This window comes from Eleginops maclovinus, chromosome 2 (assembly GCF_036324505.1).
Source record: "Eleginops maclovinus isolate JMC-PN-2008 ecotype Puerto Natales chromosome 2, JC_Emac_rtc_rv5, whole genome shotgun sequence".
NCBI lineage: Eukaryota > Metazoa > Chordata > Actinopteri > Perciformes > Eleginopidae > Eleginops > Eleginops maclovinus.
In genome coordinates, this window is record NC_086350.1 from 1,037,079 (window position 1) to 1,064,025 (window position 26,947).

The 26,947-nt window shown below is 48.3% G+C and overlaps 3 protein-coding genes across 4 annotated transcripts in view; 2 read left to right on the forward strand and 1 right to left on the reverse strand.

Annotated features, from left to right (window-relative positions):
- Positions 1–447: 447 nt before the first annotated feature.
- On the reverse strand, positions 448–3,920 carry ciao2a (cytosolic iron-sulfur assembly component 2A). 2 transcript variants are annotated; one of them, XM_063876980.1, is made up of 5 exons: positions 3,702–3,920; positions 2,624–2,788; positions 2,239–2,288; positions 1,862–1,907; positions 448–1,629 (listed from the first exon to the last, which is right to left on the reverse strand). In XM_063876980.1, the coding sequence occupies exons 1-5, from the start codon at positions 3,823–3,825 to the stop codon at positions 1,529–1,531; spliced, it is 486 nt and encodes a 161-aa protein (XP_063733050.1). In that variant the 5' UTR covers positions 3,826–3,920; the 3' UTR covers positions 448–1,528. The 2 variants fall into 2 exon arrangements, with proteins under 2 accessions (XP_063733050.1, XP_063733056.1); XM_063876986.1 differs by lacking the exon at positions 1,862–1,907.
- A 451-nt stretch (positions 3,921–4,371) lies between these two features.
- On the forward strand, positions 4,372–24,174 carry spg11 (SPG11 vesicle trafficking associated, spatacsin). Its single transcript, XM_063874441.1, is given in 41 exon segments — positions 4,372–4,690; positions 5,074–5,252; positions 5,444–5,740; positions 5,856–6,078; positions 6,180–6,317; positions 6,622–6,998; positions 7,090–7,235; positions 7,324–7,432; positions 7,718–7,873; positions 8,023–8,225; positions 8,354–8,530; positions 8,612–8,683; positions 9,330–9,454; positions 10,239–10,423; positions 11,250–11,445; positions 12,707–12,910; positions 13,032–13,138; positions 13,286–13,431; positions 13,521–13,691; positions 14,086–14,152; positions 14,614–14,776; positions 15,022–15,218; positions 15,331–15,430; positions 15,529–15,688; positions 15,837–15,931; positions 15,933–16,104; positions 16,521–16,721; positions 16,797–16,904; positions 17,047–17,215; positions 17,527–17,741; positions 17,840–18,584; positions 18,675–18,820; positions 18,922–19,126; positions 19,214–19,348; positions 19,474–19,607; positions 19,836–19,955; positions 21,607–21,775; positions 22,079–22,155; positions 22,405–22,560; positions 23,127–23,278; positions 23,639–24,174. Coding segments are annotated over 41 exon segments (7,269 nt in total). The 5' UTR covers positions 4,372–4,490; the 3' UTR covers positions 23,811–24,174.
- A 2,449-nt stretch (positions 24,175–26,623) lies between these two features.
- Positions 26,624–26,947, forward strand: part of LOC134879499 (NACHT, LRR and PYD domains-containing protein 12-like) — a 1,312-nt gene continuing 988 nt past the window's right edge. Inside the window, exon 1 of the mRNA XM_063906049.1 lies at positions 26,624–26,704. Coding sequence (XP_063762119.1) covers positions 26,624–26,704 — 81 coding nt within the window. The remainder of the gene's footprint in view (positions 26,705–26,947) is intronic.

Below are 26,947 nucleotides of genomic sequence, written 5' to 3' on the forward strand. Positions count from 1 at the left end.
TCTGGTTTCCAGACACACACACACACACACACACACACACACACACACACACACACACACACACACACACACACACACACACACAGGACAGGGTCAGTGTGTGGAAATTATTGGTATTTATTGGTATTTATTTACAGCCTCACGCCTGTCGGGATCGTTTATTAACTCAACAGCGCCCCCTGCAGGTGGAGGAGCAGCATTACAACACCTGAGCACAGCTTTACATTTACTCAGATCACACACACAGCTGTCAATCACTGCTGCCGTCACACACACAGCTGTCCATCACTCCTCAGGTAGGTGTTAATCCTGATATGAAGCGTGTGTGTGAGCTGTTTGAGCAGGACTCTCAGTTTAGTGTCAGCTGTCAGAAACATACCAACCATTCCACCACCATGAGATTATGAACTCCCACATTTATTAAATAAAAGGTCGAGACTGAAGTCATTAATTCAGAAAAACATTTTTTAATTAACGTTCAAATTATAAATTGGACAATTCTCTGAAATTAAGCAAAGAAAATCACAAAAGAACAAAACGGGATAATTTTATGAGATTACAAAATGTCAGAGTAAGAACATTTTATCTGAAATTATAAATGTGTTAAACATCTTCCAGATCAAAGTCGTACATTTCAGTAACAATTAAAAGATTAAGAAGGATCAAGTTTACCGAAAAAAAGTCAGCATTTCCAAAATCTTAAGTTTACGAGAAAAAAACGTTTTTCTTTTTTATTTCTTAAATTTAAAACTAAATTCTGAGAATATTCCTCTTTATTTCCAGGAATATACATCTTTAAACTCGGTAAACCCAGAGTTTTTCTCTCTGTATTGTTTCCGTCTTCGTCAGGAGATAAAACTTTATTGATCGGGACACACGAGGACGCTGCGTCAGGGGGAAACATAATATCTGGGAGAAAATGAGACGAGTCGTTCAAACAGCAACAAAGAGAGATAACAGGAGGCCGTTCAAACACCTTAAACACACTTCATCAACTGGGAGCGCTGGTAATAAACAGGAGAGAATATAATATATATATACACCATAATGATGTCTGTATTCTGCAGATCATTCACCACTCAGACGCAGCGCCTCGTTAACGTAGACTTTCATTTTAGATTGTCAATAATCACATCGGCTCTGAAAAGAATCACTTCAAGATATAATTCACATGAAGACGCTGGTCCACTTCACCTGAGCGCAGCAGTGCATGATGGGAAAGTCCACGCACGCGCGCGCACACACACACACACACACACACACACACACACACACACACACACACACACACACACACACACACACACACACACACACACACACACACACACACACACACACACACACACACCTGTGGCTCTACTCAAGCTTCCATCAGGACTGTATTCTCAGTGTTCACGTCGACACGTGGAGCATTGTGCAGACACTCAGGAACCCTCTGGATACTGTCTTCAGGAACCGTGGACACACACACACACACACACACACACACACACACACACACACACACACACACACTCTCTCTCTCTCAGTCGTCTGGCTCGGTCACACACTGCTCCACGATTTCCCTCAGGTTGGGGTTTTCCATGGCTGCGGCCACTCGCTCCTTATCGTTGATCTGTTTGTTAACTGGAGACACACACACACACACACACACACACACACACACACACACACACAATTGAAGCGTGCACAAACAGAACTAGGTGTCCCTCTGAAACGAAGGAAGGAGAACATATAAAGGAAACGCTGCTTGAGTTTTTATTAAAAAGTAGACTTCCAGAACATCTGAAGCTCAGCGGGAGGTTCTGGAACCAAAGAGAACCTTCTGTGTTTTAATTAAAGAGTAATAAGGACTCACTATCCTCCTCAGTGGAGTGCGTTCCCTCTGAGATGTAGATCTCCAGCTGAGGGGAGAAAGGAAAAGCAAAGGGTGAAAGTCATTCAGGAAATTAAATGAATACAAAGTCTAAAAAAAGAGTGAAGGAAGGAGCTCTGAACGGGATGGGGGGGTTATCACGGGGACACGTGCAGCTCAGAGGACACAGATCGTCAGTGAATGAAGAACCAGCTGGAAGAGCTCAGAACAACAAAATGTCAAGACGCCGGGCAGAGGGGCTGTGTGTTTCTACAGAAAGGCCCTGCTCCCTGTCCCGTAGTTCTGTAGGTTTTAGTCAATGGTCTGCAGAGGCTAAAATCTCCCCCACCACAAAGGTGTGGTAATTACATGGTTCTCACCTTGTGTTTGAAAGGTAAACATCTCTGCAGCTTCACCTGTAGACACAGACCTGCAGACAGAACAGGGTTAACTACCTAAACATACATAAAATACAATCATTATAATAAAAACAACATAAAAAATACAAATATTAATAAATATATCAATAAATAAACATATCTAATTAAACACAAATACTTAGAATAACACATAAAAATATATAGATTTTAAATAATAATAAAACACTTTGTAAATAACTAATAATTAACAAATACATGAATCAATATATCAGTAATAACAACAACAATAATAAACAATCAGACAATATGAATTTAAATTCTGTCCCAGTATGAAGCTCAACCCACTGGACTTTTGTTCTGGTTGTGTCTCTGCAGTGGGACTCACCGATGAGCGTGGCCAGGGAGCAGTGAGGGACGGTGGGGGAGAACTTGATGATGATGAGGTACTCCTCCTCCCCCAGCTCCCGCACCTCCACACAGCTCTCCGTCACCACGTCCAGCTCCTCCAGGGTGTTGGGCTTCTCCGGGTCCCGGATCGAGCGGATCACATCTGAGGAAGAGCGGCAATTATAGACTCTGTGGTCCAAAGGTTCTGCTCACTGGTATCCACCCACAGCCAGAAACCATTCACTGAAGTTCTGTTTCTGATCCTAGTATTCATTCCACTGCAAGCTGACCCACGTCCGTTTGGGAATCAGCTTTCATGTACTTCTACTTCTACTACAGGATCAGAGTACTTTTCCTTTCCTACAGGATCAGAGTACTTCTACTTCTACTTCTACTACAGGATCAGAGTACTTCTGCTTTTCCTACAGGATCAGAGTACTTCTACTTCTACTTCTACTACAGGATCAGAGTACTTTTCCTTTTCCTACAGGATCAGAGTACTTCTACTTCTACTACAGGATCAGAGTACTTCTACCTCTGCTTTTTATTCCATGACACTCATTTTACAGAATGAGTCACTAGCTACTTTGCAGGTATTTGAAATACTGAGATATATATATATATATATAATCATTAAAGGTCAAAGGAGCCAGCAGTACAGCAGGTCACTTGTATAACCCCCACCCTCATGAATGAGTAATTATATACAGAGTAGTACTCTGATATGATCCATACTGCACAATGAGTACACCTGCAGCAGCCTGTACTTGTACTTGTGAGTATGTTTACACTGTAGTATTGTTTCTTCTACTGGAGTAAACAAGTACTTCTCACACCTCAGTGATAAAACATTCAATTCCCTCATAAATAAAGAACAGTGTACTCCTTTCACCAAACTCCACTCAGAATATCCTGTGTTTAACGTTGCCCTCAATGACGTCACGCTGTCACAACCATCTGACCGCTCCATACCGTGGTCTGTATCAGATGGTATGTGCATGAAGTCCTCGGGAGGTACCCTCCATGTAACTGACGTCTCTGACGTCACACAGCAGCGCTAGGCCCGTTTAACTCACCGTACACTTCTAACGCTTTCTCCTCCATCTTTGTAGTCTTTAGGGCATTCCTGTAGTCCGTGAGTCCGGAGAAGAGTCGCACTGTGGGGGCGGTCAGCGACACAAGGCGCCACACGGTCTCCATGGTTTAAGAAGAGCCATAATAACGAGAGGCTGACAGGAGACGGTCCGAGGACAGCTCGGTCCTCTCTTCTTCTGCTCTCTGGCGGACTACAAACCAGTTAGAGGAGCCTTAGCGCCACCTACTGCACTGGAGAGTGGACCGGAGCTCAGGGGACAACAACAACAATTTGAGAACAAAGCAGAACAGTTATTATACCTCTGAACTGTAGTTCTACAGTATTCTGCTGTAATAGATTACTACTAAAAATAAAAGTGATGAAAATAAGGATTCAGTTCATTATTTGCTGAAAAACAGAAGGTTTTATAAAAATACAAACTATAAATAAATGAATACAAAAAATCTCTCAAAACAAAATGCAACAGAATAAATAAAGAGAACCGTTTCAGTTTCTCCTGTGAACGGGGACAGGGCCTCTGGTGGCTGCCTTAAAGACTCCGTGGTCCAACAGCAGGCGGCGACACTGGTCCAACTGGTTCCCAGTCTCCATTCATCAGAATGAGGAGAAGAAGAAGGGTCCGGTCAGCTGACAGCAGATCATGTGACCCAGCTGCTGTTGTGACAGGAGTACATGTCCACACTGTTTCCTGTCCTCTGATCTCCTCTTCTGACGGTCCTTCTCGGGATGTCTGCCTAACGCTGCCCGGTCCTCCGGTGTGTTAATCAGGATGTCGGAGAGCAGCTCCACAGAGGTGTGTGTGATCCCGGAGAACCCGCACTGTGGCCGGGTGTCTGAGCTCCGGAAGGCTGACCTGGCCCCCGGAGGCTCCCTGCTCCTCGGCTGTCTGAGGGACCGGGGCCGCCTGGAGGTGTGGGACCCAGCGGACAGAGAGGCTCCCCCGGCCGAGGCGGACGGGAGCTACGCGGAGTGAGTCCCTGTTTCAGAAATACACTTTGTGCTTATTGGGAGGGGGAGAGGTGCTCAGAGCCTCATTTATACTGGGGACACTGGGGACATGTCTCCACCTCTGTGCATCAGGATACGTTGTTATAAATGTTCTGAAACAGCAATACACAAGAACCCTGGATTATTCTGCACAACAGAACCTCTGCAGAACAGCTGGGGGGGGGGGGTCAGTAAACTTTAAATAGGAAATGTCAAACTAACAGTGCCCCTCTTACAAAAAGAAAGTACTGTCAACTCAAATTAATAACTGTGTGTGTGTGTGTGTGTGTGTGTGTGTGTGTGTGTGTGTGTGTGTGTGTGTGTGTGTGTGTGTGTGTGTGGTCTGACTCTGTGACTGCTCTTAGTTTCTGCTGGGAGGAGGAGGAGGAGGAGGCGGGGGGGCGGGGGTCCAGGCTGCTGGCTGTGGGCTCTCAGTTTGATCTGAAGCTCCTGGAAGCAGACGACCGCCCCCCCATCTCCCTGAGCCTCAGGTCTGAGGTTCCTGCAGAGCTCCTGCTGCAGACCCTCCGAGAGAGGGACCCCGGTGAGTCGGGGGGGGGGGGGGGGGGGGGTGTGGACTGAAGTAAAATTAGAAGTGTTCAGGTCCTGTATGTAATGAAACCATGTCTCTCCTTAATGTGTGACTATAATGTGTGTGTGTGTGTGTGTGTGTGTGTGTGTGTGTGTGTGTGTGTGTGTGCGTGTGCGTGTGTGTGTGTGTGTGTGTGTTTGCAGGAGTGTGTGAGCTGCAGGCGCTGCAGGTGTTGTCGTTCTCTGCGGGCCGCGGCTGCCTGCTGCTCAACTGTGATTGGCTGCTGCAGCTGCAGTGGCTGCAGACCGACGAGCAGCCACAGACGATCTCCTGCTGCAGGATCCACACACACTCTGCCGACAGCCACACACACTCTGCCAACAGCCACACACACTCTGCCGACAGCCACACACACTCTGCCGACAGCCACACACACTCTGCTGTGCACCGCTGTGTGAGCAGAGAGGCTGTGTTCAGCCTCAGCTGCTCCGGACTCATCTGTATCCTCTCACTCGTCTGACCTGGTGTTCATAAAGATAACTCCTACTGAATCTCTCACCCGCAGTGTGACCTCTCTGACCTGAGATCAGTGTGTTCTTTAACCTCTGACCCCAGCTGTGTGTAGCCTCAGTGATGGCCGGCTCCTGGCCACCATCAACCTCCCTCTGTACCTGTCCGCTGCTCAGCCGGAAGACGAGCTGCTCTCCTCCCCTTCCTTGTCCTGCGTCTCCTCCTCCTCTTCCTTCTGCCTCCTGCAGGTGTCGGCTGATCTGAGCACAGCCGTCGCCGTCACTCTGAACCACAGCGCCGTCGCCGTGCCCCTGGACCACTACTTCAGGTAACGCAGCGGGGGGTTCAGCCCGGATCTAAAAGCCCCTGCAGGTCTCTGGGAGAGTGTTGCAGAGATATGGAGCGTAATGACACACCTCTGTGTTTCAGTTTGTACCCGGACCACCTGCTGTGTGCCGCCCCCCCCTCCCGGCCCCCCCTGCGGCCCCTGCAGCCGGCGGACCAGGACAGCCTGTGGAGTTCCGGCTGCAGCCTCTCTGCCCTCGGGTCCACCTTCAGCACCGACCGGTACACACTCACAACCTTCATTTCAGACATCAGGATACCCCCCCCCCTCCCCCCTCTGTTCTGCTCTTGGTGGGGCTCCCTCTCCTGTACGGTGCTCTACAGGCTCTATGTAAACGGTGTGAAATGCTTCCATTGGTCTACACTGTTTCTTCCGGAACATAGTGACATCACTATGGAACACTCGCGCTCCTATACAAGACATTGTTTGTGATAGGCTGAGGGGCGGGACATCTCTGAGCGGTTGACCAATCAAAGAAATAGATTTTTAGTTCACCTTTAACCCTCTCTTTGCTCTCCCTTCTAGCTCCTGGGAGGCTCGTCTGGCCTCCATGTACAACAAAGCCAAGCCTCCTCCCTCGTCCTCCTCTACCTCCTCCTCCTCACCCCCCCCCTGGTCCTTCTCCCTCCCCCACCAGGACTCCCACTCGTCCTCCTCCTCCCACAGCAGGGTGCCTCTCGGCGGGGCGACCGTCTCCTTCTCCGTCCCAGAGTCCTCCGCTCCGTTGCTGCTCATCGTGACCGAGTTTTCCGCCCAGCTGACCTTCGTCTCCCGCGGCAACACGCAGACTACAGTGGCATTGTGGGATATGGAGTCCGGGAGCGTGACGCAGCACCAGGCGGAGGGCGAGGCGGCCCCGGTGCTGCGCTGCGGAGAGCGGCAGCACCGACTGCTGCTGAAGGGTGAGTCAGCAACTCTATTTAAGCATGACTCAGCAACTCGGTTTAAACATGACTCAGCAACTCTCCCTTGTTACCTGCCCGTCCCCCCCAGACTCCGGTGTGTTTCAGGTCTTGTTCTCGGTGTCGCAGCAGGACTTGCTCAGCAGGCTGATGTTGTTCGGCAGCGCAGCGACGGTGGACGCAGTCTGTCACCTGAACAACTGGGGGCGCTGTTCCATCCCCATCCATTCCCTGCAGGTGGGGGAGACACAACAAACCCCCTCCCCCCCTTCCACATCAGACTATGAGATGCAGTTTATGTTAAAGCTGTGTTGTGGTTCTGCAGGCCGGCCTGAAGAACCGTCAGCTGGACACGGTGGATTTCTACCTGAAGAGCAAAGAGAACATCCTGAACCCCGAGACCGATCAACCCCCCACACAGACCCTCGCACACAGTACGCACACACACCGTGCACACACACACACACACACACCGCACACACACACCCCATTCACAGAAACACTCACAGAGAGTACAGTGGTGCAGGGAGGAACAAAGCTTGTGTCCTTATTTCAGGATAACAAAACAGTTGAGTAAGTGATGAAGTGCTGAGTTGTGTGTGTGTGTGTGTGTGTGTGTGTGTGTGTGTGTGTGTGTGTGTGTGTGTGTGTGTGTGTGTGTGTGTGTGTGTGTGTGTGTGTGTGTGTGTGTGTGTGTGTGTGTGTGTGTGTGTGTGTAGGTTTCCAGGAGCTGTGCTCAGCGTTGGACCTGCTCTGCTCGGCGGTCAGAGAGTCGAACAGTGAGGCTCAGAGTCGTCAGTTCTCCGAGCAGCTGCTGAACATCACGCTGAGCTTCATCAACAGACAGATCCGCTCAGTGCTGACCAACACACAGCGTGAGACACGCACGCACGCATGCACGCATGCACACACACACACACACACACACACACACACACACACACACACACACACACACACACACACACACACACACACAGACACACACACACACACATAAATTAAAGACCTGTTGTGTCTGCAGACGAGGACCTGAGCGTGCGGCGCTGCGTGGAGGTTCTGGATCGGTACGTCACGGAGCTCCGGAGCTACATGAAGAGGTTCCCCTGGCCTGTAGGGGGCGACACCTGCAGCACAAACTCCGCTGATGCTGCACCCCCGCAGGAGGAGGAGGAGGAGGAGGAGAGGGTGGAGGAGGGGGACGAGTGGGAGCAGCTGCAGACAGAGGTGACTGCTCCTCATCAAACTCTGACTCACGTTTCTGTGTTCAGGAATAAAATACTGTTTATTCTAATAATGTGTGTGTGTGTGTGTGTGTGTGTGTGTGTGTGTGTGTGTGTGTGTGTGTGTTGCAGGAAGTAGTGAGGCGCTCCATCCTGACCAATCAGATGCCTCGGGCTCAGGCAGTGCTGAGGAGGCGGGGCCTGCAGGAGCAGCGTCTGTCGGCTCTGAGGAGGGGGGGTCTGCAGGAGGTGTTCACCTGTCTGCAGCACAGAGACCTGCACACTGCACACACTCTGCTCACTAACATGGTGAGGACTCTCAGCCAATCAGATTCCTGCTTTCATGCTACATGCACTTTAATAAAGTTACTTTTGTTTGTATTCGTTCAGGGTTTCAGCGTGCAGCAGCAGCTCCGCAGTATCGTCCTCTACACCGACGACTGCGACCTGCGGGACTTCGTGGTGAGTTTTCAGTAAACAGCCTTTCACTAAATATTCATCAGGGTTCATCTGTTTCTGTACGGGAGCGAGAGTTTGAGGCCTGACAGGTTGACAGTTGTAAACGAGAGTTTGAGGGCTGATTTTAAACGAAGATGATTAGTGCCACATGAAGAAGGAGTTACAGTAAGGGGAGAAAAGTGGGACATTTTTAAAAGTCAAAATTTAGGAAAAAAAAGGGATAATTTTGAGAAAATTTCCGTTCATTTTTCATTTAAAAAATCTGAAATTTTAAAAGAAGTCAAATCTTTTAGGGAGAAAGTGATGATTTTTGAAGAAATAGCCGTAAAGTCAAATTTGCAGAAAAAAAGTTTGGGAAACAAAAAGTGTGATTGTCTTTAAAAGAGGAGGATTAGGCCATGAGGAGGAGTTAGAATAATGAGAAGATAGAGGGACATTTTTAAAAGTACAGATTGAAAAAAGTCTGATCTTTTAGGACAAAGTGATCATTTAGAAGAAATCATTCATTCTAAGAGCTTAAGGCCTGTGATTGGCTCACAAGTATTACCGAGAGTTTAAAGCCTCTGAATGGTTGACAGTTGTTTAACAAGAGTGTGAGGCCTCTGATTGGCTCACAGATGTTAATGAGGGTGATTGGTTTCCTGTGCAGGTGGAGCAGCTCTCAGGACGCAGGTTTCTCCTCGAGGAGGAGGTGCAGAGCGTGGAGTTCATGAAGCAGATGGAGAGGGTGGGGTCGTTGCCTGCAGCCCGCTCTGCAGAGACGCCATCACACAGGTACTTAAAATAATTGAAATAGTATTTAAAACAACAACAAATAACAACAGAGTTACAAGACAAACAAACAACAGGCGGTAACTAACCCAAATCACGTGAATGTTTTTCAAAATAAAAATGTATTATTATTATTTAATTATTATTATCTTATTATTATTATTATTATTATTATTATTATTATTATTATTATTATATTTATTGTTTTATTATTATTATTATTATTATTATCTTATTATTATTATTATTGTTTTATTATTATTATTATTATTATTATTATTATCTTATTATTATTATTATTGTTTTATTATTATTATTATTATTATTATGATTATTATCTTATATTATTATTATTGTTATATTATTATTATTATTATTTTATTATTATTATCATATTATTATTGTTTTATTATTATTATTATTATTATTGTTTTATTATTATTATTATTATTATTATTATTATGATTATTATCTTATATTATTATTATTGTTATATTATTATTATTATTATTTTATTATTATTATTATTATTATTTTATTATTATTATCTTATTATTGTTATATTATTATTATTATTATTTTATTATTATTATTATTATTATTTATTATTATTATCATATTTATATTGTTTATTATTATTATTATTATTGTTTTATTATTATTGTTGTTGTTGTTGTTTTCTTATTATTGTTTTCTTATTATTTTTGTTATTATTTGTGCATTCAGATGTGTTTAGTGTGTAATGGTAGTAAAGCCTCTGTGTCTCCCCTCTCTTCCTCCCTTTCAGGGGGGTGCAGATGGTGCTCAGGGAGGGGGGTGTTGGGGAGGAGGTTCTGCAGGAGCTGCTGCTAAGGAGGGAGGAAGAAAAGGAAGAGGGAGGGGGGCTCTGGAGGAGCCTCAGGCTGGACTGGGTCAGGAACTGGGACCATAGCTGCAGGACGGCCGTGCTGCTGTCCAGACTGCAGCACACAGGTACAGGTTTACTAAAAACATCTACCTAATTCATTAAAGACACACACACGCATGCAGAGTCTAACTAATTCACAACGTGGAACTCATTACTTCCATTTAACTTCACAGATCTGTTCCATTTTATCTATTGTATTAAATGTTTGTAATTGATCAAAAATGAAACAGCTCACAGGTAGACTACTTCATGAAACTAATGAATGCCTCTTCGCTCTGGATCCTCTCAAAATGCATGTGCATGTGTGTGTGTGTATTGTATGTAACTGTACTGTGTGTAACTTAGCAACTGCATGTGCATGTATGAAAAGAGTGGAAAACTGCATTTCTCTTTCGGGGGATTAATGAAGGTCCATCTTCCTCTCTTTTTAAAGAACAGCTAGCAGGTAGATATAACCGGTAACCTCAAACGGCCTGCAGGGATCCTCAATTACTCTTTCTGTTTTCTGTTCAGAATCTCCTTCAAGTTTGATGAGCAGCATTTTGCATTTTACATTTTTCAATATTTAATATTTTATTTAATTGTAATGTATTTTTATTATTATTATTCAATATGTTTGACCTTTTTTAAGTCTTTTTGGTTTTACTTTTTTATTCAGTATTTAATTTAATACAATGTCTTTTTATTACTTCTTTATTTCATGTGTTTTTATTTCTATTCATTTTGATAATCATATTGTGTAATATCGGAATTCCTGAAGTCGTCCCAGGAACATTTAGCAGTAAATGTGAATCTGTATTCTTCCGCCCTGCTTCTATTGTAACGCTTTAACTACAACAATGAAACACCTGTGGGGGGTGAGACTCCTGACACATTCCTGTTTTGCATCAGAGGTGACTTCCTGTGACTCCGCGTTGTTGTGGCGTTACCTGACGGCCCTCCACGACCGGCGGCGGGTCATCGACTGGATCCAGAGCGGGGGGTCCGGGGGGGGTGCTCGGTGGCCCGAGCTGACCCCGGAGCTGGTGAACGACAGCACGGCCTGCAGCTGCTTCCTGAGGGAGCACATCCTGGACCTGCTGGCCAGGTAGATAGAAACGCCGTGAGAAAAATAGTGAATTTAAGGAAAAAGTTATAATTTAGAAAAAATAATCTGACATTTTTAAAAGTCGACATTTAGAAAAAACAGCTGGAATCTTTGGAACAACATTTAGCAAAAAAAGGTTTTTAGGGAAAAAGTTTGAGAGAGCGTTTCTGGAGCCGGGGTTTTCCAGAGTACCGGGAACAGTCCAATTTAAATCTCTCTGGGAAGGATATGAACATATTACACACCTTAATTAAAATGTCACGAGCCTGACATCCTAAATGTATTTTTGGTGGTTAACACATTTGAGTTTTTAATTTGTATAACTGTATCTAATATGATGTAGGCCTAAAGCGGAGGATCAAACGCAGGGTTGCATTTAAAAATATGTTTTACTTATTTTTGTATTTATCTATTTAAATAAAAGATAATTAATAAAGAGATAAATTATGTTTCTTTATTAATGTGTGTCTTGGGTTATTCACGGGGTAGCCGTCCTATCAATTGTTTGAAGCTCAATGATAAAAACAGATAATATTTGACTGGATGTCTGGGACAATGTGTATCCATATTCTGTCTTAGTTACGTGGAAATATTCGATTTAAATTTATTGTATCGCACCTCCAACAACAAATAGATCCAGAGCTCCGGTTCCTTTACTTCCTCTCCAGAAAAAAGGAGAGTAAAAGAAAGGATCAGAAATCTCAGTCTCAGTGTCAGCCTGCTGCCTGCCACTCGTCCCCTGCAGACCCCCCGGACATCCATCCCCTATTTACTCTCCGTAAGCTGTCTCTGCTGTCTGACCTGACATCTGACCCCATCATCATATCTCTGGACTCAGTAAACCCTTTCTGACCCACAGAGAGATTGTTTCCTGGCAGCACTTTATATTTTACGGGGAAATCTGTATTTTGGTTTGAGGGGGACGCCCCCAGAGAGAGGAGCAGAGACCCTGATACTGGTGCAGACTAAAGCCTGGTCCAGTATCAGAAGATGCACAATCATTCAGTTTTACCTTCATGATATTGTTAGAAACTCGGGGTTAAAATCATGGAGCAGTTTATCTAGAGGTTGAATGAAGAAAAACACATCAACCAGATCCAGGGTTGGTAAAGCATCCAGAAATAATACTGTGTGTGTGTGTGTGTGTGTGTGTGTGTGTGTGTGTGTGTGTGTGTGTGTGTGTGTGTGTGTGTGTGTGTGTGTGTGTGTGTGTGTGTGTGTGTGTGTGTGTGTGTGTGTGTGTGTGTGTGTGTGTCCTCAGGAGGGGGGTGCTGGTGCCGGAGGAGCTGTGTGACCTGCAGCTGCTTCTGTGGAGGCTTGCTCAGGGAGGGGGGGTGATGTCTGCGTCTCCCCCCCTCCCTCATTACCGCTCCCCCCTGGGTCTGGACCTGCACGGCCTCTTCATCTCGTACTGCCTGCAGCACGGCCTGCACTTCCTGCTCTACAGTTACCTGCAGCACCACAGGTGAGGCTCCGGGGGGGCAGGGTCAACATCTGAGGGTCTGTTTGTCTTCATGTGGAGCAGGAAGTCGACCCTTCATCCTAACTGGTTTCCATACGTCTGCTGGTGACCTCTGTGTCCTCAGGTTGACCCCCAGGAACTGCCCCCAGCTGACCAATCAGAGCCTGTCTGAGAGCCAGCCCTGGTTTGAGATGCTGGTGAAGATCCAGGAGATCAGCACCGACCTCTCAGGTACCTCCCCCTGCCCCCCTGCTCCCCCTGCTCCTCCTACAGGATCATCTGCACTCCTCTGTCTGATCATGAGAACATATTTGGCCGTCTGAATACATCTGTGTGTGTGTGTGTGTGTGTGTGTGTGTGTGTGTGTGTGTGTGTCAGACCCAGGCCTGGTGTTCGCGGCCTCCCTCTCCAGCGCTCAGGTGTTGTTACCTGGCTCCGGGGCCTCCCTCAGCAGCCTCCTGCTGGAGGGCCACAGTCTGCTGGCTCTGGCTGCCCTCATGTTCTCCCCCGGGGGAATCGACCAGGTAAACCCCCCGTCACAACCGAGAGCCACGACCTCTGACCTCTGATCAGCCATCAGTACTCACCTGTCCTGGGCCCTTCCTGTGAGCAGGTGGCGTCTCAGGGGGCGGTCCGGTCGGAGCGGACGGTGGACCCTCAGCTCCTGAAGATGGCGCTGGCCCCCCACCCCAAACTGAGGGCCGCCCTGTTCCCCCCCGGGCCGAGAGGAGGCGGCGGCGGCGGCGGCTCCACCTCTGACGTCTCCGTCTACCACCTGCTGCAGGTACGACCCCCCCCCCCCCCCCTGTCCTCAGTCAGAAACAGCTCTGGGGTAAACTGACAGGAGGAGAAAATAAAATAATATTTAAGCAATATAAGAAATGAAAGTAAACATGTGCAACAATGACATGAAATACAACCTCAATATTAGAAAATCTAAAACGTATATTAAATATAAACATCAGTTAGAGAAATGTAAGATGGAGTTTAAGAGTCCTGCTCAGAGAGGTCCCGCCCCTTAGCCTACACACGCTCCTATTGGCTAGCACTCTTGTACGTAATAGGCTATGGGGCGGGACCTCCCTCAGCAGGAGAGGGACTCTTTAAACAAGATGAACAGCTTTGCAGCGCTGCTTCAGGTGTGTGTCCTCCTGTGTGTGTGCTGTGTGTCTCTGCAGGCGCTGCATCCTCTGGACCCGTCCCGGCTGTTCGGCTGGCAGGCGGCAAACACCCTCAACTCCAGCGGTAACTCCAACTTTCACTGCTGGTGCCGACACTCGGATAATATCCACAAACATCTGATGGGGGATATTCATGCTTGAGTTTTGGGCTCTGGATCTTCAGTCTCTGATTTGTAGATGAAAAAGTATTTCTGGGAATTCATTTACTCATTGACACACCGTCATCTGAGTCCAGCTCCCTGACTGAGAGGATTCACTGCTATGTTCTGCTTTATGTTGTAGTCGCTTTAATCAAAGCTGCAGCGATAGGTCGACCGGCTGTGATCCAGATAGAAAATAAAAGAGTTCCTTTTTCCTGCCGAAGGTCTTTAAGGTTCTGCTGTTCTGTTCTAAATTACAGTCGGCATGTTTAGTTTCTGGACAGACCAAACCAGACATGACCATTTTCAAAATAAGAGCATGAATATCTTGAGGGCCCGTGGAGTCCAGGTTAATGAATCTCCCGGTGTGTCCCCCCCCCCCCAGAGCTGTCGGAGCTGCCTCACTTCTCCAGCTCTCACCTGGTGAGCAGCTTCGCTCTGCTGGAGAACCTGGACTTCTTGTACTTCCTGCGTCATGGCCGCCCCTCCTCTGCGTTCGCCACCTTCCTGCTGCAGCAGCTGAGCGGCTGCAGCGACGTCCCGCTGCTGTGAGTGAACCCCCAGGACCCCCCAGGACCCCCCAGCACCCCCCAGGACCCAGAACTCACATAGTTCTTCATTTCCCGTTAACATGTATTCAATAATCTCCAATGGTGTGTGTGTGTGTGTGTGTGTGTGTGTGTGTGTGTGTGTGTGTGTGTGTGTGTGTGTGTGTGTGTGTGTGTGTGTGTGTGTGTGTGTGTGTGTGTGTGTGTGTGTGTGTGTGTGTGTGTGTGTGTGTGTGTGTGTGTAGGCTGCAGCAGGCTCTGCAGCAGGTGACCCGGTTGGCCCTGCAGTGTGTGAGTGTGTCCTCGGTCACCGCAGCGTGTGTGTGTTTCTGCGAGCTGCTGGGAGTCTGCAGCCTGAAGCTGAGGGTCGACATCCGAGCGCTGCACACCGTCCTGCAGTCACACAACACACACTCTGCTGCACATCACACACACAACCTGGGTAAACACAGACTCTGCTGCTGCACACCGTCCTGCAGACATACAACACACACTCTGGGTAAACACACACTGCGCAACACACTGTGTTTTAACACAATGATTTGTGTCTAAAGGTGTGCGGCTGGCGGAGGCGGAGGCTGGAGCAGCGGAGGAGCTGATTGGCTGCCTGGAGGCTGCAGTGACAGACAGCCTGGAGGAGAGAGGCGTCGGCAGGTGAGTCCTGACGTCATCGTTCATATTTATATTGAAATGTTTCTGTCGGTCTAAATATGAAGAGCATCATTTACGTGTGTGTGTGTGTGTGTGTGTAGGTCGTCCTACGAGGCGGCTCAGGATTGGTCGTTGCCGGTTCAGTTCTGTCAGCTTCACGCTCTGCCGCTCAGCTCTGTGTACGCCGCGCACTGCGCACAGGATGCACACTTCATCCACTTCCTGTTGTTTGTCCAGCTGCACAACTTCCCCCCCCAGCAGGTACACACACACACACACACACACACACACACACACACACACACTCACTCTCACACACTCTTATACACACATGCGTAACACCTTCATCCACAAACCCTGATGTTGTGATATTGTGACCCTGCTGACCATATTTGGTCATGTCCTCCAGGTGAGGTTGCTGGCGGCTCAGTTTGGCCCCGCCCTGCAGGCTCACCTGAGTCTGGCCTTCCAGGAGCTGCAGGTGTTCAGCCAGAGGGGGGGGGGGGCGCACTGGCCGAGCAACACAGACCCCCAACACAGAGGAGGCCCCCGAGAACCCCGAGCTTCTCCAGGTGCTCCTGAAGAGCCAGGAGGAGGCGGTGCCCGGCTGCTTCCTGCTGCAGGAGGCGCTGGAGCAACGCTGCCCCCTGCTGGCTGTGATGGCCGCCTGCCAACAGGTAATGCAGAGTTACACACTGCAGGGGGGCATGTTTGAAAGAGAGAGGTGCAGGAATGAGTCCTAAAACCCTGGAAATGAGTCAGCATTTCATCACTTCCTGTCCCATGGTCTGGAGGTCAACGTTTTTTTTTGGTTGTGATCCTGAAACAAGCTGAAGAGATCTTTGTTCCACGACACCCCACTGCTGGATGAAAAACAGCAGCTGCTAACGAGTGTGTAATTGAGACGACTAAACGCCATCATGCCCAACATTAGCTGCCTTTAGCTTAGCGTCTGTTTGATACAGTTATATTTTCTGACATAAAATCAAAGGGAGAAATCCCATTGGGCCAGAGAGATGGTGCCTTCAGGGACCAACACAGAAACGCGTCATCCTGATGCTGTCTATAATTATTTTATGGCTTTCACCTGCAGGGGGCGGAGCTTGTGCCGTGCCTCTGTGTGTGGGTGTTGACCTCCATCGATGATGTCACGTTCGGAGAGGCCACCTCCCACCTGGCCGACGCCCCCCCCCACCACCAGTGGACCCTGCACGACCTGTCAATCATCTGGAAGACGCTGCTGGGGCGGGGCCACGTCCGGCCCCTGCTGCGGGGCTTCAGGCTCTTCCAGAAGGTGAGAACAGATGGCACGTGATGAGAGGAATGTGTTTAGTGTTTGTATGTTTTTATTTATTGCCGTGTCCCTCAGGACTGTCCTCTGGTGCTGGTGCTGCAGATGTTTGAGATGTGTTGTGACTACAGGAACTTCTCCGAGGCCAAAGCCAGGCTGCTGGACTTCCAGAGGACCCTCGTCTCTGTGAGTTCACGGGGACATGAGAGACCTGAAACCTTTCTCAATGGACTCTGTGTTTTGCTCCCAGGATTGTTCGGAGTATATCGTCTGACTTCTTACATTAAACGTATGTGTAGAATTGTAACCCCCCCCCTCTGTGCTGTAGCTGCGGAGCGGCTCCCCGAGCCCGGCGGGGGGGGGCCTCCCCCTGCAGTGGGTGGAGAGCCAGGCGTCGGTGCTGCTGCTCTCCACGCTGCAGCGATGCTCCTCGCCGTTTGACCTGCACCGCCTGCTGCTGCTGCTCGCTGACGTCGACCAGCTGCTCAAATCCAACGGTCAGAACCCCAGCTGATCAGAGCGGGCCTCGGGGGGGGGGGGGGATAACACACGTTGTTAGGTAGAGACAGAGACGAACAAACAGTATCAATATTATATCAATATATCATGCACAACTTCAAGAAGGTGAAGAGGAAGGAGCTGTGTGTGTGTGTGTGTGTGTGTGTGTGTCCATTGTAAGCTTGCCTAAGGCTTTTGGAAATCTTTAAAAAATTGAAGTGTGTGTGTGTGTGTGTGTGTGTGTGTGTGTGTGTGTGTGTGTGTGTGTGTGTGTGTGTGTGTGTGTGTGTGTGTGTGTGTGTGTGTGTAGGTCTGGACTTCAGGAAGCTGAGTCAGCTGAGTCAGCTGCTGCAGGGGTCAGAGGTCAGCCTGCCCCCCCGCTTGCTGCAGTGCACCCCTCCCTCCGTCCAGCAGCAGGAGCTGCAGTCGGTGGTGGACGCTCTGCAGGCGGGGGGGCACTACAGCCAGGCCCGGCAGGCGGCGCTGCTGGGGGGGCTGCCGGTGCACCGCCTGCTGCTCACTCAGGTCTCTCTCACACACACACACACACACACACACATTCATATTTTATATTAACTCGGTGCATTTTACATTTATTTTACACGCGTCCCCCCCCACTCTAGCTTCTGCAGGATGTAAACTCCCAGAAGTCCAAGCGGCAGTGGAGCCGTTTGGAGACCCGGGTTTCTCTCTGGAGGAAGTGTCACGAGCAGCTGCAGGCCGACGGCAGCGACCCGGAGTCGGCCTCACACTTCTTCCTGTCGCAGGCGGAGGAGGCCGGGGGGGCGGAGCTGCTGGAGGTGCAGGAGCGCTGCCTGCTATTCCTCCTCTCTGCCCACTGGCTCTCCAGGCTCCTCCCGGCACCCAGGGCCCGCTTGGAGCGCCTGGAGAAGCAGCTGTGGGCGGGCCGAGTGAGGGGGCGCCTCCTCGCCGGTGCCGCGGAGAAAGAGAGCGTCTTCAACCTGCCTGTCCCGCCGGAGAGCAACTCCTACGAGCTGCTGGTGAAGGAGTTCAGCTTCTCCAGCATCCCCAGCATGAACACGGAGGAGGGCCTCAGCGTGGAGGAGGGCCTCAGCGTGGAGGAGGGCCTCAGCGTGGAGGAGGGCCTCCACGCGGAGGAGGGTCTCAGCGCGGACATGCTGAGTCCAGAGGAGAGGTCCATTCTGGGAACGCTGGTGGATCAGCTGTTGGATGAAGGCAGCATCCATGAGGCCAGCAGGGTGTGCAGGTACTTCTCTCTGCAGCACGAAGACATGAAGCTGGTGCTGCGCTGCAGGGGGGTCGCCTCCGGAGACCTGCAGCTGCCAACACCAGAGGATAAGGTGGAGGAGGAGGAGGAGGAGGATCTGCAGAAGAAGATCTCCAGCTGTAAGCTCTCACCTGTGATTATATTTAAACATCAGGGTTTTTTCCACTTTTATCCATACAGTCCTCCCCCCCCCCACCCCCATCCCACAGCCCCCTCCTTCAGCAGCCTGTCCTCCTTCGTGGTGCTCCCCCTCCCTGAAGACCTGGTTGCCGTGCAGCTGCAGAGACTGGTGGATCAGTGCCGGCACGGAAACAACTTCTGCAGACAAGTCCTCAGCCTCTACCAGCTCTCCAAGGTCCGCCCCGATGCTGTGGTGTAGTTCTGCCTCAGGCATTGTAGTATTCACCTAATTCTGATATAAAAGGCATGATAAAACAAAACGTCCCCCACCCCCAGGAGCTGCAGGTGTCCTTCAAGCAGATCCACAGCGAGGACCCGGGCTCGGTGCTGCAGAAGCTGCTGCAGTCGGAGCAGCCGGAGCGCTTCCGGAAGGCCCGGGCTTTCATCCGGGCTCAGAGCCTGTCTGCAGAGAGCGTGTCCGGGCTGCTGGCCTCCACCCTGCTGCAGGCGCTGCTCGCATCCACCCAGGAGCTGCAGCCCGGTGAGGCGGTCCGAACACGGCGAGCACGTTTGTCTTCCTGTTGCATGTTTTTCTTACATTTGATGTTTTCATGTCCGTGTTACTCAGAGTGTCAGGTGTTCAGGCCTGCAGAGGGGCGGGACTCCCTGCTGTCACTCATCAAACTCTGTGAGGATCCCAACCTGGTGGGAGAGAAGCTGCTGCAGAACCTGAGCCACGTTCCCCTGAGAGAGCTGAGCTGCAGTATGACACACACACACACACACACAAACACACACACACACACACACACACTGCTCCCTCATGTCGTCCCAGCACCAATAAAATAACAGAATTAAAACCAGTTCTTCTGCTGGTTCCTCCTGCAGTCGTGGAGCTGCTGATCGTGGCTCACGACTGCTTCAGCCTCACCTGCAACATGGAGGGCATCGTCCGAGTGCTGCAGGCTGCCCGACACCTGAGCCACGCCCACCTGGCCCCCCGAGAGCACTACGGTCTGCTGGTGAGGCCCCCCCCCCCACACACACACACACACACACATAAGTAACTTCAAAAATATACGATGGTCAGCCCCCCACTCTCACTAACCCAGAGGTGTTTTTTATTGAAGTATTGAAATATTTGTGTGTGTGTGTGTGTGTGTGTGTGTGTGTGTGTGTGTGTGTGTGTGTGTGTGTGTGTGTGTGTGTGTGTGTGTGTGTGTGTGTGTGTGTGTGTGTGTGTGTGCCAGGTCCGTCTGCTCACAGGGATCGGCAGGTATAATGAGATGACATACATCTTCGACCTGCTGCATCAGAACCATCGCTTCGAGATGCTGCTGAGGAAGAAGATGGACACAGACAGAGGACAGGTACACACACACACACACACACACACACACACACACACACACACAATAAACATTAGTACTTGTGTATTCTCCCAAGAACATCAGCAGGCGAGGACTCTTTAAAGTAGAGACTCTACATACTGATATACACCTGAACATCAGCAGGAGAGGACTCTTTAAAGTAGAGACGCTACATACTGATATACACCTGAACATCAGCAGGAGAGGACTCTTTAAAGTAGAGACTCTACATACTGATATACACCTGAACATCAGCAGGAGAGGACTCTTTAAAGTAGAGACTCTACATACTGATATACACCTGAACATCAGCAGGAGAGGACTCTTTAAAGTAGAGACTCTACATACTGATATACACCTGAACATCAGCAGGAGAGGACTCTTTAAAGTAGAGACTCTACATACTGATATACACCTGAACATCAGCAGGAGAGGACTCTTTAAAGTAGAGACACTACATACTGATATACACCTGAACATCAGCAGGAGAGGACTCTTTAAAGTAGAGACACTACATACTGATATACACCTGAACATCAGCAGGAGAGGACTCTTTAAAGTAGAGACTCTACATACTGATATACACCTGAACATCAGCAGGAGAGGACTCTTTAAAGTAGAGACGCTACATACTGATATACACCTGAACATCAGCAGGAGAGGACTCTTTAAAGTAGAGACTCTACATACTGATATACACCTGAACATCAGCAGGAGAGGACTCTTTAAAGTAGAGACTCTACATACTGATATACACCTGAACATCAGCAGGAGAGGACTCTTTAAAGTAGAGACTCTACATACTGATATACACCTGAACATCAGCAGGAGAGGACTCTTTAAAGTAGAGACTCTACACACTGATATACACCTGAACATCAGCAGGAGAGGACTCTTTAAAGTAGAGACTCTACATACTGATATACATCTGAACATCAGCAGGAGAGGACTCTTTAAAGTAGAGACTCTACATACTGATATACACCTGAACATCAGCAGGAGAGGACTCTTTAAAGTAGAGACGCTACATACTGATATACACCTGAACATCAGCAGGAGAGGACTCTTTAAAGTAGAGACACTACATACTGATATACACCTGAACATCAGCAGGAGAGGACTCTTTAAAGTAGAGACTCTACATACTGATATACACCTGAACATCAGCAGGAGAGGACTCTTTAAAGTAGAGACACTACATACTGATATACACCTGAACATCAGCAGGAGAGGACTCTTTAAAGTAGAGACACTACATACTGATATACACCTGAACATCAGCAGGAGAGGACTCTTTAAAGTAGAGACACTACATACTGATATACACCTGAACATCAGCAGGAGAGGACTCTTTAAAGTAGAGACACTACATACTGATATACACCTGAACATCAGCAGGAGAGGACTCTTTAAAGTAGAGACGCTACATACTGATATACACCTGAACATCAGCAGGAGAGGACTCTTTAAAGTAGAGACACTACATACTGATATACACCTGAACATCAGCAGGAGAGGACTCTTTAAAGTAGAGACACTACATACTGATATACACCTGAACATCAGCAGGAGAGGACTCTTTAAAGTAGAGACTCTACATACTGATATACACCTGATAGAATAGGGACTTGACCTGATGCTTGTGCTGCAGAGCTCCAGCCTGAAGACGGCTCTGCTGGACTACCTGAAGCGCTGCCTGCCTGCAGACAGCGAGAAGCACAACATGGTGGCGCTGTGCTTCAGCATGAGGAGGGAGATCGGAGAGAACCACGAGATGGCAGCCCGAACGCAGCTGAAGATCATCGAGTCTCAGGCCTGGGGTGAGCCAAAAAACAAAACCAATACTCAATTCACTCGACAACAAGACAAAGACATCAAGTCGTCACAACCGAAGAGTCAAAACGGGGATGTTAGTGGTATTACTTCTGGAAAAAGCACATTTACAGCAAATGAGATTACTGTATGTTAGCCTTTAGCATGTTAGCAGGCCTGCTGGGTAACGTCCACTCTGCAGGAGGTCTCTTTGACGTGTACATCTGGAGCTACGATAAACATGTAGAGTTTTTGTCGGCACCACGCAGGTAGATGTGAAACACAGTAAAGTGTGCTGTTCTTATTTCCAGTGGTGACTCCTGAGCTGAAGAGTTCTCTGGTCAAAGTGCTGGGTCTGCTGAAGGACGCTGCAGAGAGCTTCTCAAAGGTAGCTCCGAGTCCCGGGAGTTAGCACCCCGAGGCTTCCCCCCACACACAGCACTGGGAATGGTTCATTAGATCTGGAATATTGCATTCAAGGTTAGTAACTGTGTGTGTGTGTGTGTGTGTGTGTGTGTGTGTGTGTGTGTGTGTGTGTGTGTGTGTGTGTGTGTGTGTGTGTGTGTGTGTGTGTGTGTGTGTGTGTGTGTGTGTGTGTGTGTGTGTGTGTGTGTGTGTGTGTGTGTGTGTGTTTCAGGACTCGTGTGTGCGTCAGGCCACTCGCTGCGTGCGGACGGCGAAGCTGGTGGCTCTGCAGCTGCACTTCCTGAAGCAGGGCTCGGAGCTGCAGCTCATCAACCTGCACCCTGCAGAGCTGCTGAGCGCCGTCACCGCGCTGCCGAGCTGCTTCCAGGTCAGAGTCCGTGGCCGGGGTGTCAGCCTGATCCAGAACAGTCCCGCTGACACGCCTGAAAGAGGCCCCATTCTGCTTCCCCTCTCCTGCAGTTCTGTTGGTGCTAGTGCATGTGAATGTTCTGCAGAGGCTGAACTCCCCTGACCCCTCCTTTATGTTTGTATCCAGACGATAACCAAAAGAGCAGAATAATGAAAAGTACAAATGTTTTTCTGAAGCATATTCACTGATATGTTTCTGTTAGTCTACGAATTGTTTGGCCAGAAAAGAGTAACAAAAAGTCCATTCTGGTTTCCCCAAGTCCAAAGTGAAGTCTTTAAATGTCCAAAACCCAAATTCACGAGAGGCGGAAAACCACATCTGGCACTAAAATAATGCTTTAAAGATAAATAAAGGATCCAAAGAGTTGGTGTTCGTCTTGTTGACATGCCAACAGTAGTGCCATTAACTGTAGCTGTGCTGCTATGGTCAACAAGCAGTGTGTCTTCTAGTCCTGTCCCAGCGTCTCACACACAGCCGGTCAGAGTGAGGTGCTTCTGATCACTCCTGCTGTTTTGGGCCCTCAGGTGTTGGTGGTGTCCGAGGCGTACGGCTACAGTCCGGACTGGCCTCAGATTTTGTTCCAGAAGGTGATCCTGAGCGGAGACTTCGTTTACCTGGAGGACTTTAAACGCCTCCGCCCCCTCACCTCCGCCCTGTTCGAGGACATTTTCAAAAGGTAAGACATCACAGCGCTGTGCTCACCGCTACAAATCCAGCAGGGGGGGAGGCTGTGACCGGGGGGGACGCATCACTCTGAAAAACACTCAACTAGACAGTGGACAGGGACATAGTGAATCAATAAATGGTAAAGCACACTTTGCATATACACAGCCCTTCAGCCTCTGACACACTCTTTGTATTTCCATCCTGTGTGTGTGTGTGTGTGTGTGTGTGTGTGTGTGTGTGTGTGTGTGTGTGTGTGTGTGTGTGTGTGTGTGTGTGTGTGTGTGTGTGTGTGTGTGTGTGTGTGTGTGTGTGTGTGTGTGTGTGTGTGTGTGTGTGTGTGTGTGTGTGTGTGTGTGTGTGTGTGTGTCAGGCTGGACGGGGCTCCCAGCAGTGTCACTAACGCTCGCTGCCTGCTCTCTCACTGTGAAGACGTGTTCAGCCGCTACAGGCTGGCCTACCAGCAGAACCTGCTGGACGTCAGCAATGCTCTGCTGCAGGACACACACACCTCCGGATACCTGAGGGACCGGCTGGCCAGCTGAGCCAATCGGCCTGAGAACCAATGACTGGAATACGGAGCTGCAGGGATGGGCGTTTCTGTGCTGGTCCCTGAAGGCAGCGTCTCTCTGGTCCAATGGTTGCTCCATGTGATTTTGGATTCACACGTTTAATCCAGAGGGGCGTTTACTGACGCATTTCACGTGTTAACCACACACCTTCAGAAAACCATTGACCTTCGACTAGGGGACAGGAAGTGATTAAATGCTGACTCATGTCAGGGTTGAGGACTCATTCCTGCATCTCTGACGTGTCTCTCTTTGATACTGATGACTCAAAACCTTGACAAAATAATGAAATTAAACTTTTGAAATGTGCATTAAAGACACTTTTCATGTGTGTGAATGACTTGGTGAATATATTGTTGATGAGGGTATTATGAATTAGAATCTGTGTAAAAAGTACAGCGATGTAAATTGAAGTACAGAAGATGGTCATACTCAGGTAAGGTACTTCAACGCTGTACAGTACTTTAAGAAAATGTGTGTATATAGATACAGTGGGGCAAAAAAGTATTTAGTCAGCCACCAATTGTGCAAGTTCTCCCATTTAAAAAGATGAGAGATGCCTGTCATTTTTATCATAGGTATACCTCAACTATGAGAGACAGAATAAGAAAAAAAAATCCAGGAAATCACATTGTAGGATTTTTAATGAATTTATTTTCAAATGATTGTGGAAAATAAGTATTTGGTCAATAACAAAAGTTCATCTCAATACTTTGTTATATACCCTTTGTTGGCAATGACAGAGGTCAAACGTTTTCTGTAAGTCTTCACAAGGTGTTCACACACTGTTGCTGGTATTTTGGCCCATTCCTCCATGCAGATCTCCTCTAAAGCAGTGATGTTTTGGGGCTGTCGCTGGGCAACACGGACTTTCAACTCCCTCCAAAGATTTTCTATGGGGTTGAGATCTGGAGACTGGCTAGGCCACTCCAGGACCTTGAAATGCTTCTTACGAAGCCACTCCTTCGTTGCCCTGGCGGTGTGTTTGGGATCATTGTCATGCTGAAAGACCCAGCCACGCTTCATCTTCAGTGCCCTTGCTGATGGAAGGAGGTTTTCACTCAAAATCTCACGATACATGGCCCCATTCATTCTTTTCTTTACACGGATCAGTCGTCCTGGTCCCTTTGCAGAAAAACAGCCCCAAAGCATGATGTTTCCACCCCCATGCTTCACAGTAGGTATGGTGTTCTTTGGATGCAACTCTGCATTCTTTCTCCTCCAAACACGACGAGTTGAGTTTTTACCAAAAAGTTCTATTTTGGTTTCATCTGACCATATGACATTCTCCCAATCCTCTTCTGGATCATCCAAATGCCCTCTAGCAAACTTCAGAAGGGCCTGGACATGTACTGGCTTAAGCAGGGGGACACGTCTGGAACTGCAGGATTTAAGTCCCTGGCGGCGTAGTGTGTTACTGATGGTAGCCTGTGTTACTTTGGTCCCAGCTCTCTGCAGGTCATTCACTAGGTCCCCCCGTGTGGTTCTGGGATTTTTGCTCACCGTTCTTGTGATCACTTTGACCCCACGGGGTGAGATCTTGCGTGGAGCCCCAGATCGAGGGAGATTAGCAGTGGTCTTGTATGTCTTCCATTTTCTAATAATTGCTCCCACAGTTGATTTCTTCACACCAAGCTGCTTACCTATTGCAGATTCAGTTTTCCCAGCCTGGTGCAGGTCTACAATTTTGTCTCTGGTCTCCTTTGACAGCTCTTTGGTCTTGGCCATAGTGGAGTTTGGAGTATGACTGTTTGAGGTTGTGGACAGGTGTCTTTTATACTGATAACGAGTTCAAAAAGGTGCCATTACTACAGGTAACGAGTGGAGGACAGAGGAGCCTCTTAAAGAAGAAGTTACAGGTCTGTGAGAGCCAGAAATCTTGCTTGTTTGTAGGTGACCAAATACTTATTTTACCGAGGAATTTACCAATGAATTCATTAAAAATCCTACAATGTGATTTCCTGGATTTTTTTTTCTCATTCTGTCTCTCATAGTTGAGGTATACCTATGATGAAAATTACAGGCCTCTCTCATCTTTTTAAATGGGAGAACTTGCACAATTGGTGGCTGACTAAATACTTTTTTGCCCCACTGTATATAATAGGGAACAATGTAATGTACAGTAACATCAGAGCACTTCAGTACCGGCACACTTTAACTTCAGGGAGGTTTTGAATGCAGGAGGTTTGCTTGGACTGGGTCACACTGTGGTATTAATATCTATATTTAATAACTCTGTTGCGCGGTGTTTTAGCTTCATTTCTATCCTACTGAACATAGTCCCAGTAAGTGTACTGGTTCAGCTGAAGGCTGGAACAAAGGGAGGAGCTGCAGAGGAGGTGAAAGTAAGAAGTCTGACGCCATTTTACAACAGGACGGAGAGGAGGAGAGGTGAGTGTTAACTCCAGGATCTGCTTTAAACACTTTGATTATTTACTCTGTTGGACTGGATGTCAGAACATCAGCGTCCTGGAGTCCTAAGACACCTCTGCCACCTCTTTCTATTTCCTGTCTGCTGATCCATCACAGTTACAGGAAACAGCGCGCGCTGTCAGGATGGGAGCAGCCTGTCTGAAGTCTGACTGACTGCTGTGTGTGTGTGTGTGTGTGTGTGTGTGTGTGTGTGTGTGTGTGTGTGTGTGTGTGTGTGTGTGTGTGTGTGTGTGTGTGTGTGTGTGTGTGTGTGTGTGTGTGTGTGTGTGTGTGTGTGTGTGTGTGTGTGTGTGTGTGTGTGTGTGTGTGTGTGTGTGTGTGTCCAGTGTTCTGGTTTATCTCTCAGGCTGGAGAAGATGAGTGGTTTAAAAGATGAGGGAGGGGACACACCTCCAGTCCCCAGCTGTCTGCCTCTGAAGAGTGACCAGTCTATGCCTGTAGGTATAAACCAGTGAAGGACCTGGACCCTCAGACACAGAGTAAGAGTTCCTACTGCAACCTGACCTGAAGAGGATTCAGTTTTTATACAACCTGATATATGAAGGATGTTTCAGATTGTGTCAGTGGCAGAAAGTGGTTCCAAAAGTCAGAAATGTTGATAAGTACTAACTAAATACATATCGTCCAAACATTATCCACTACGTTTGTGATGTGTATTATTAAGATGAATATTAATGATA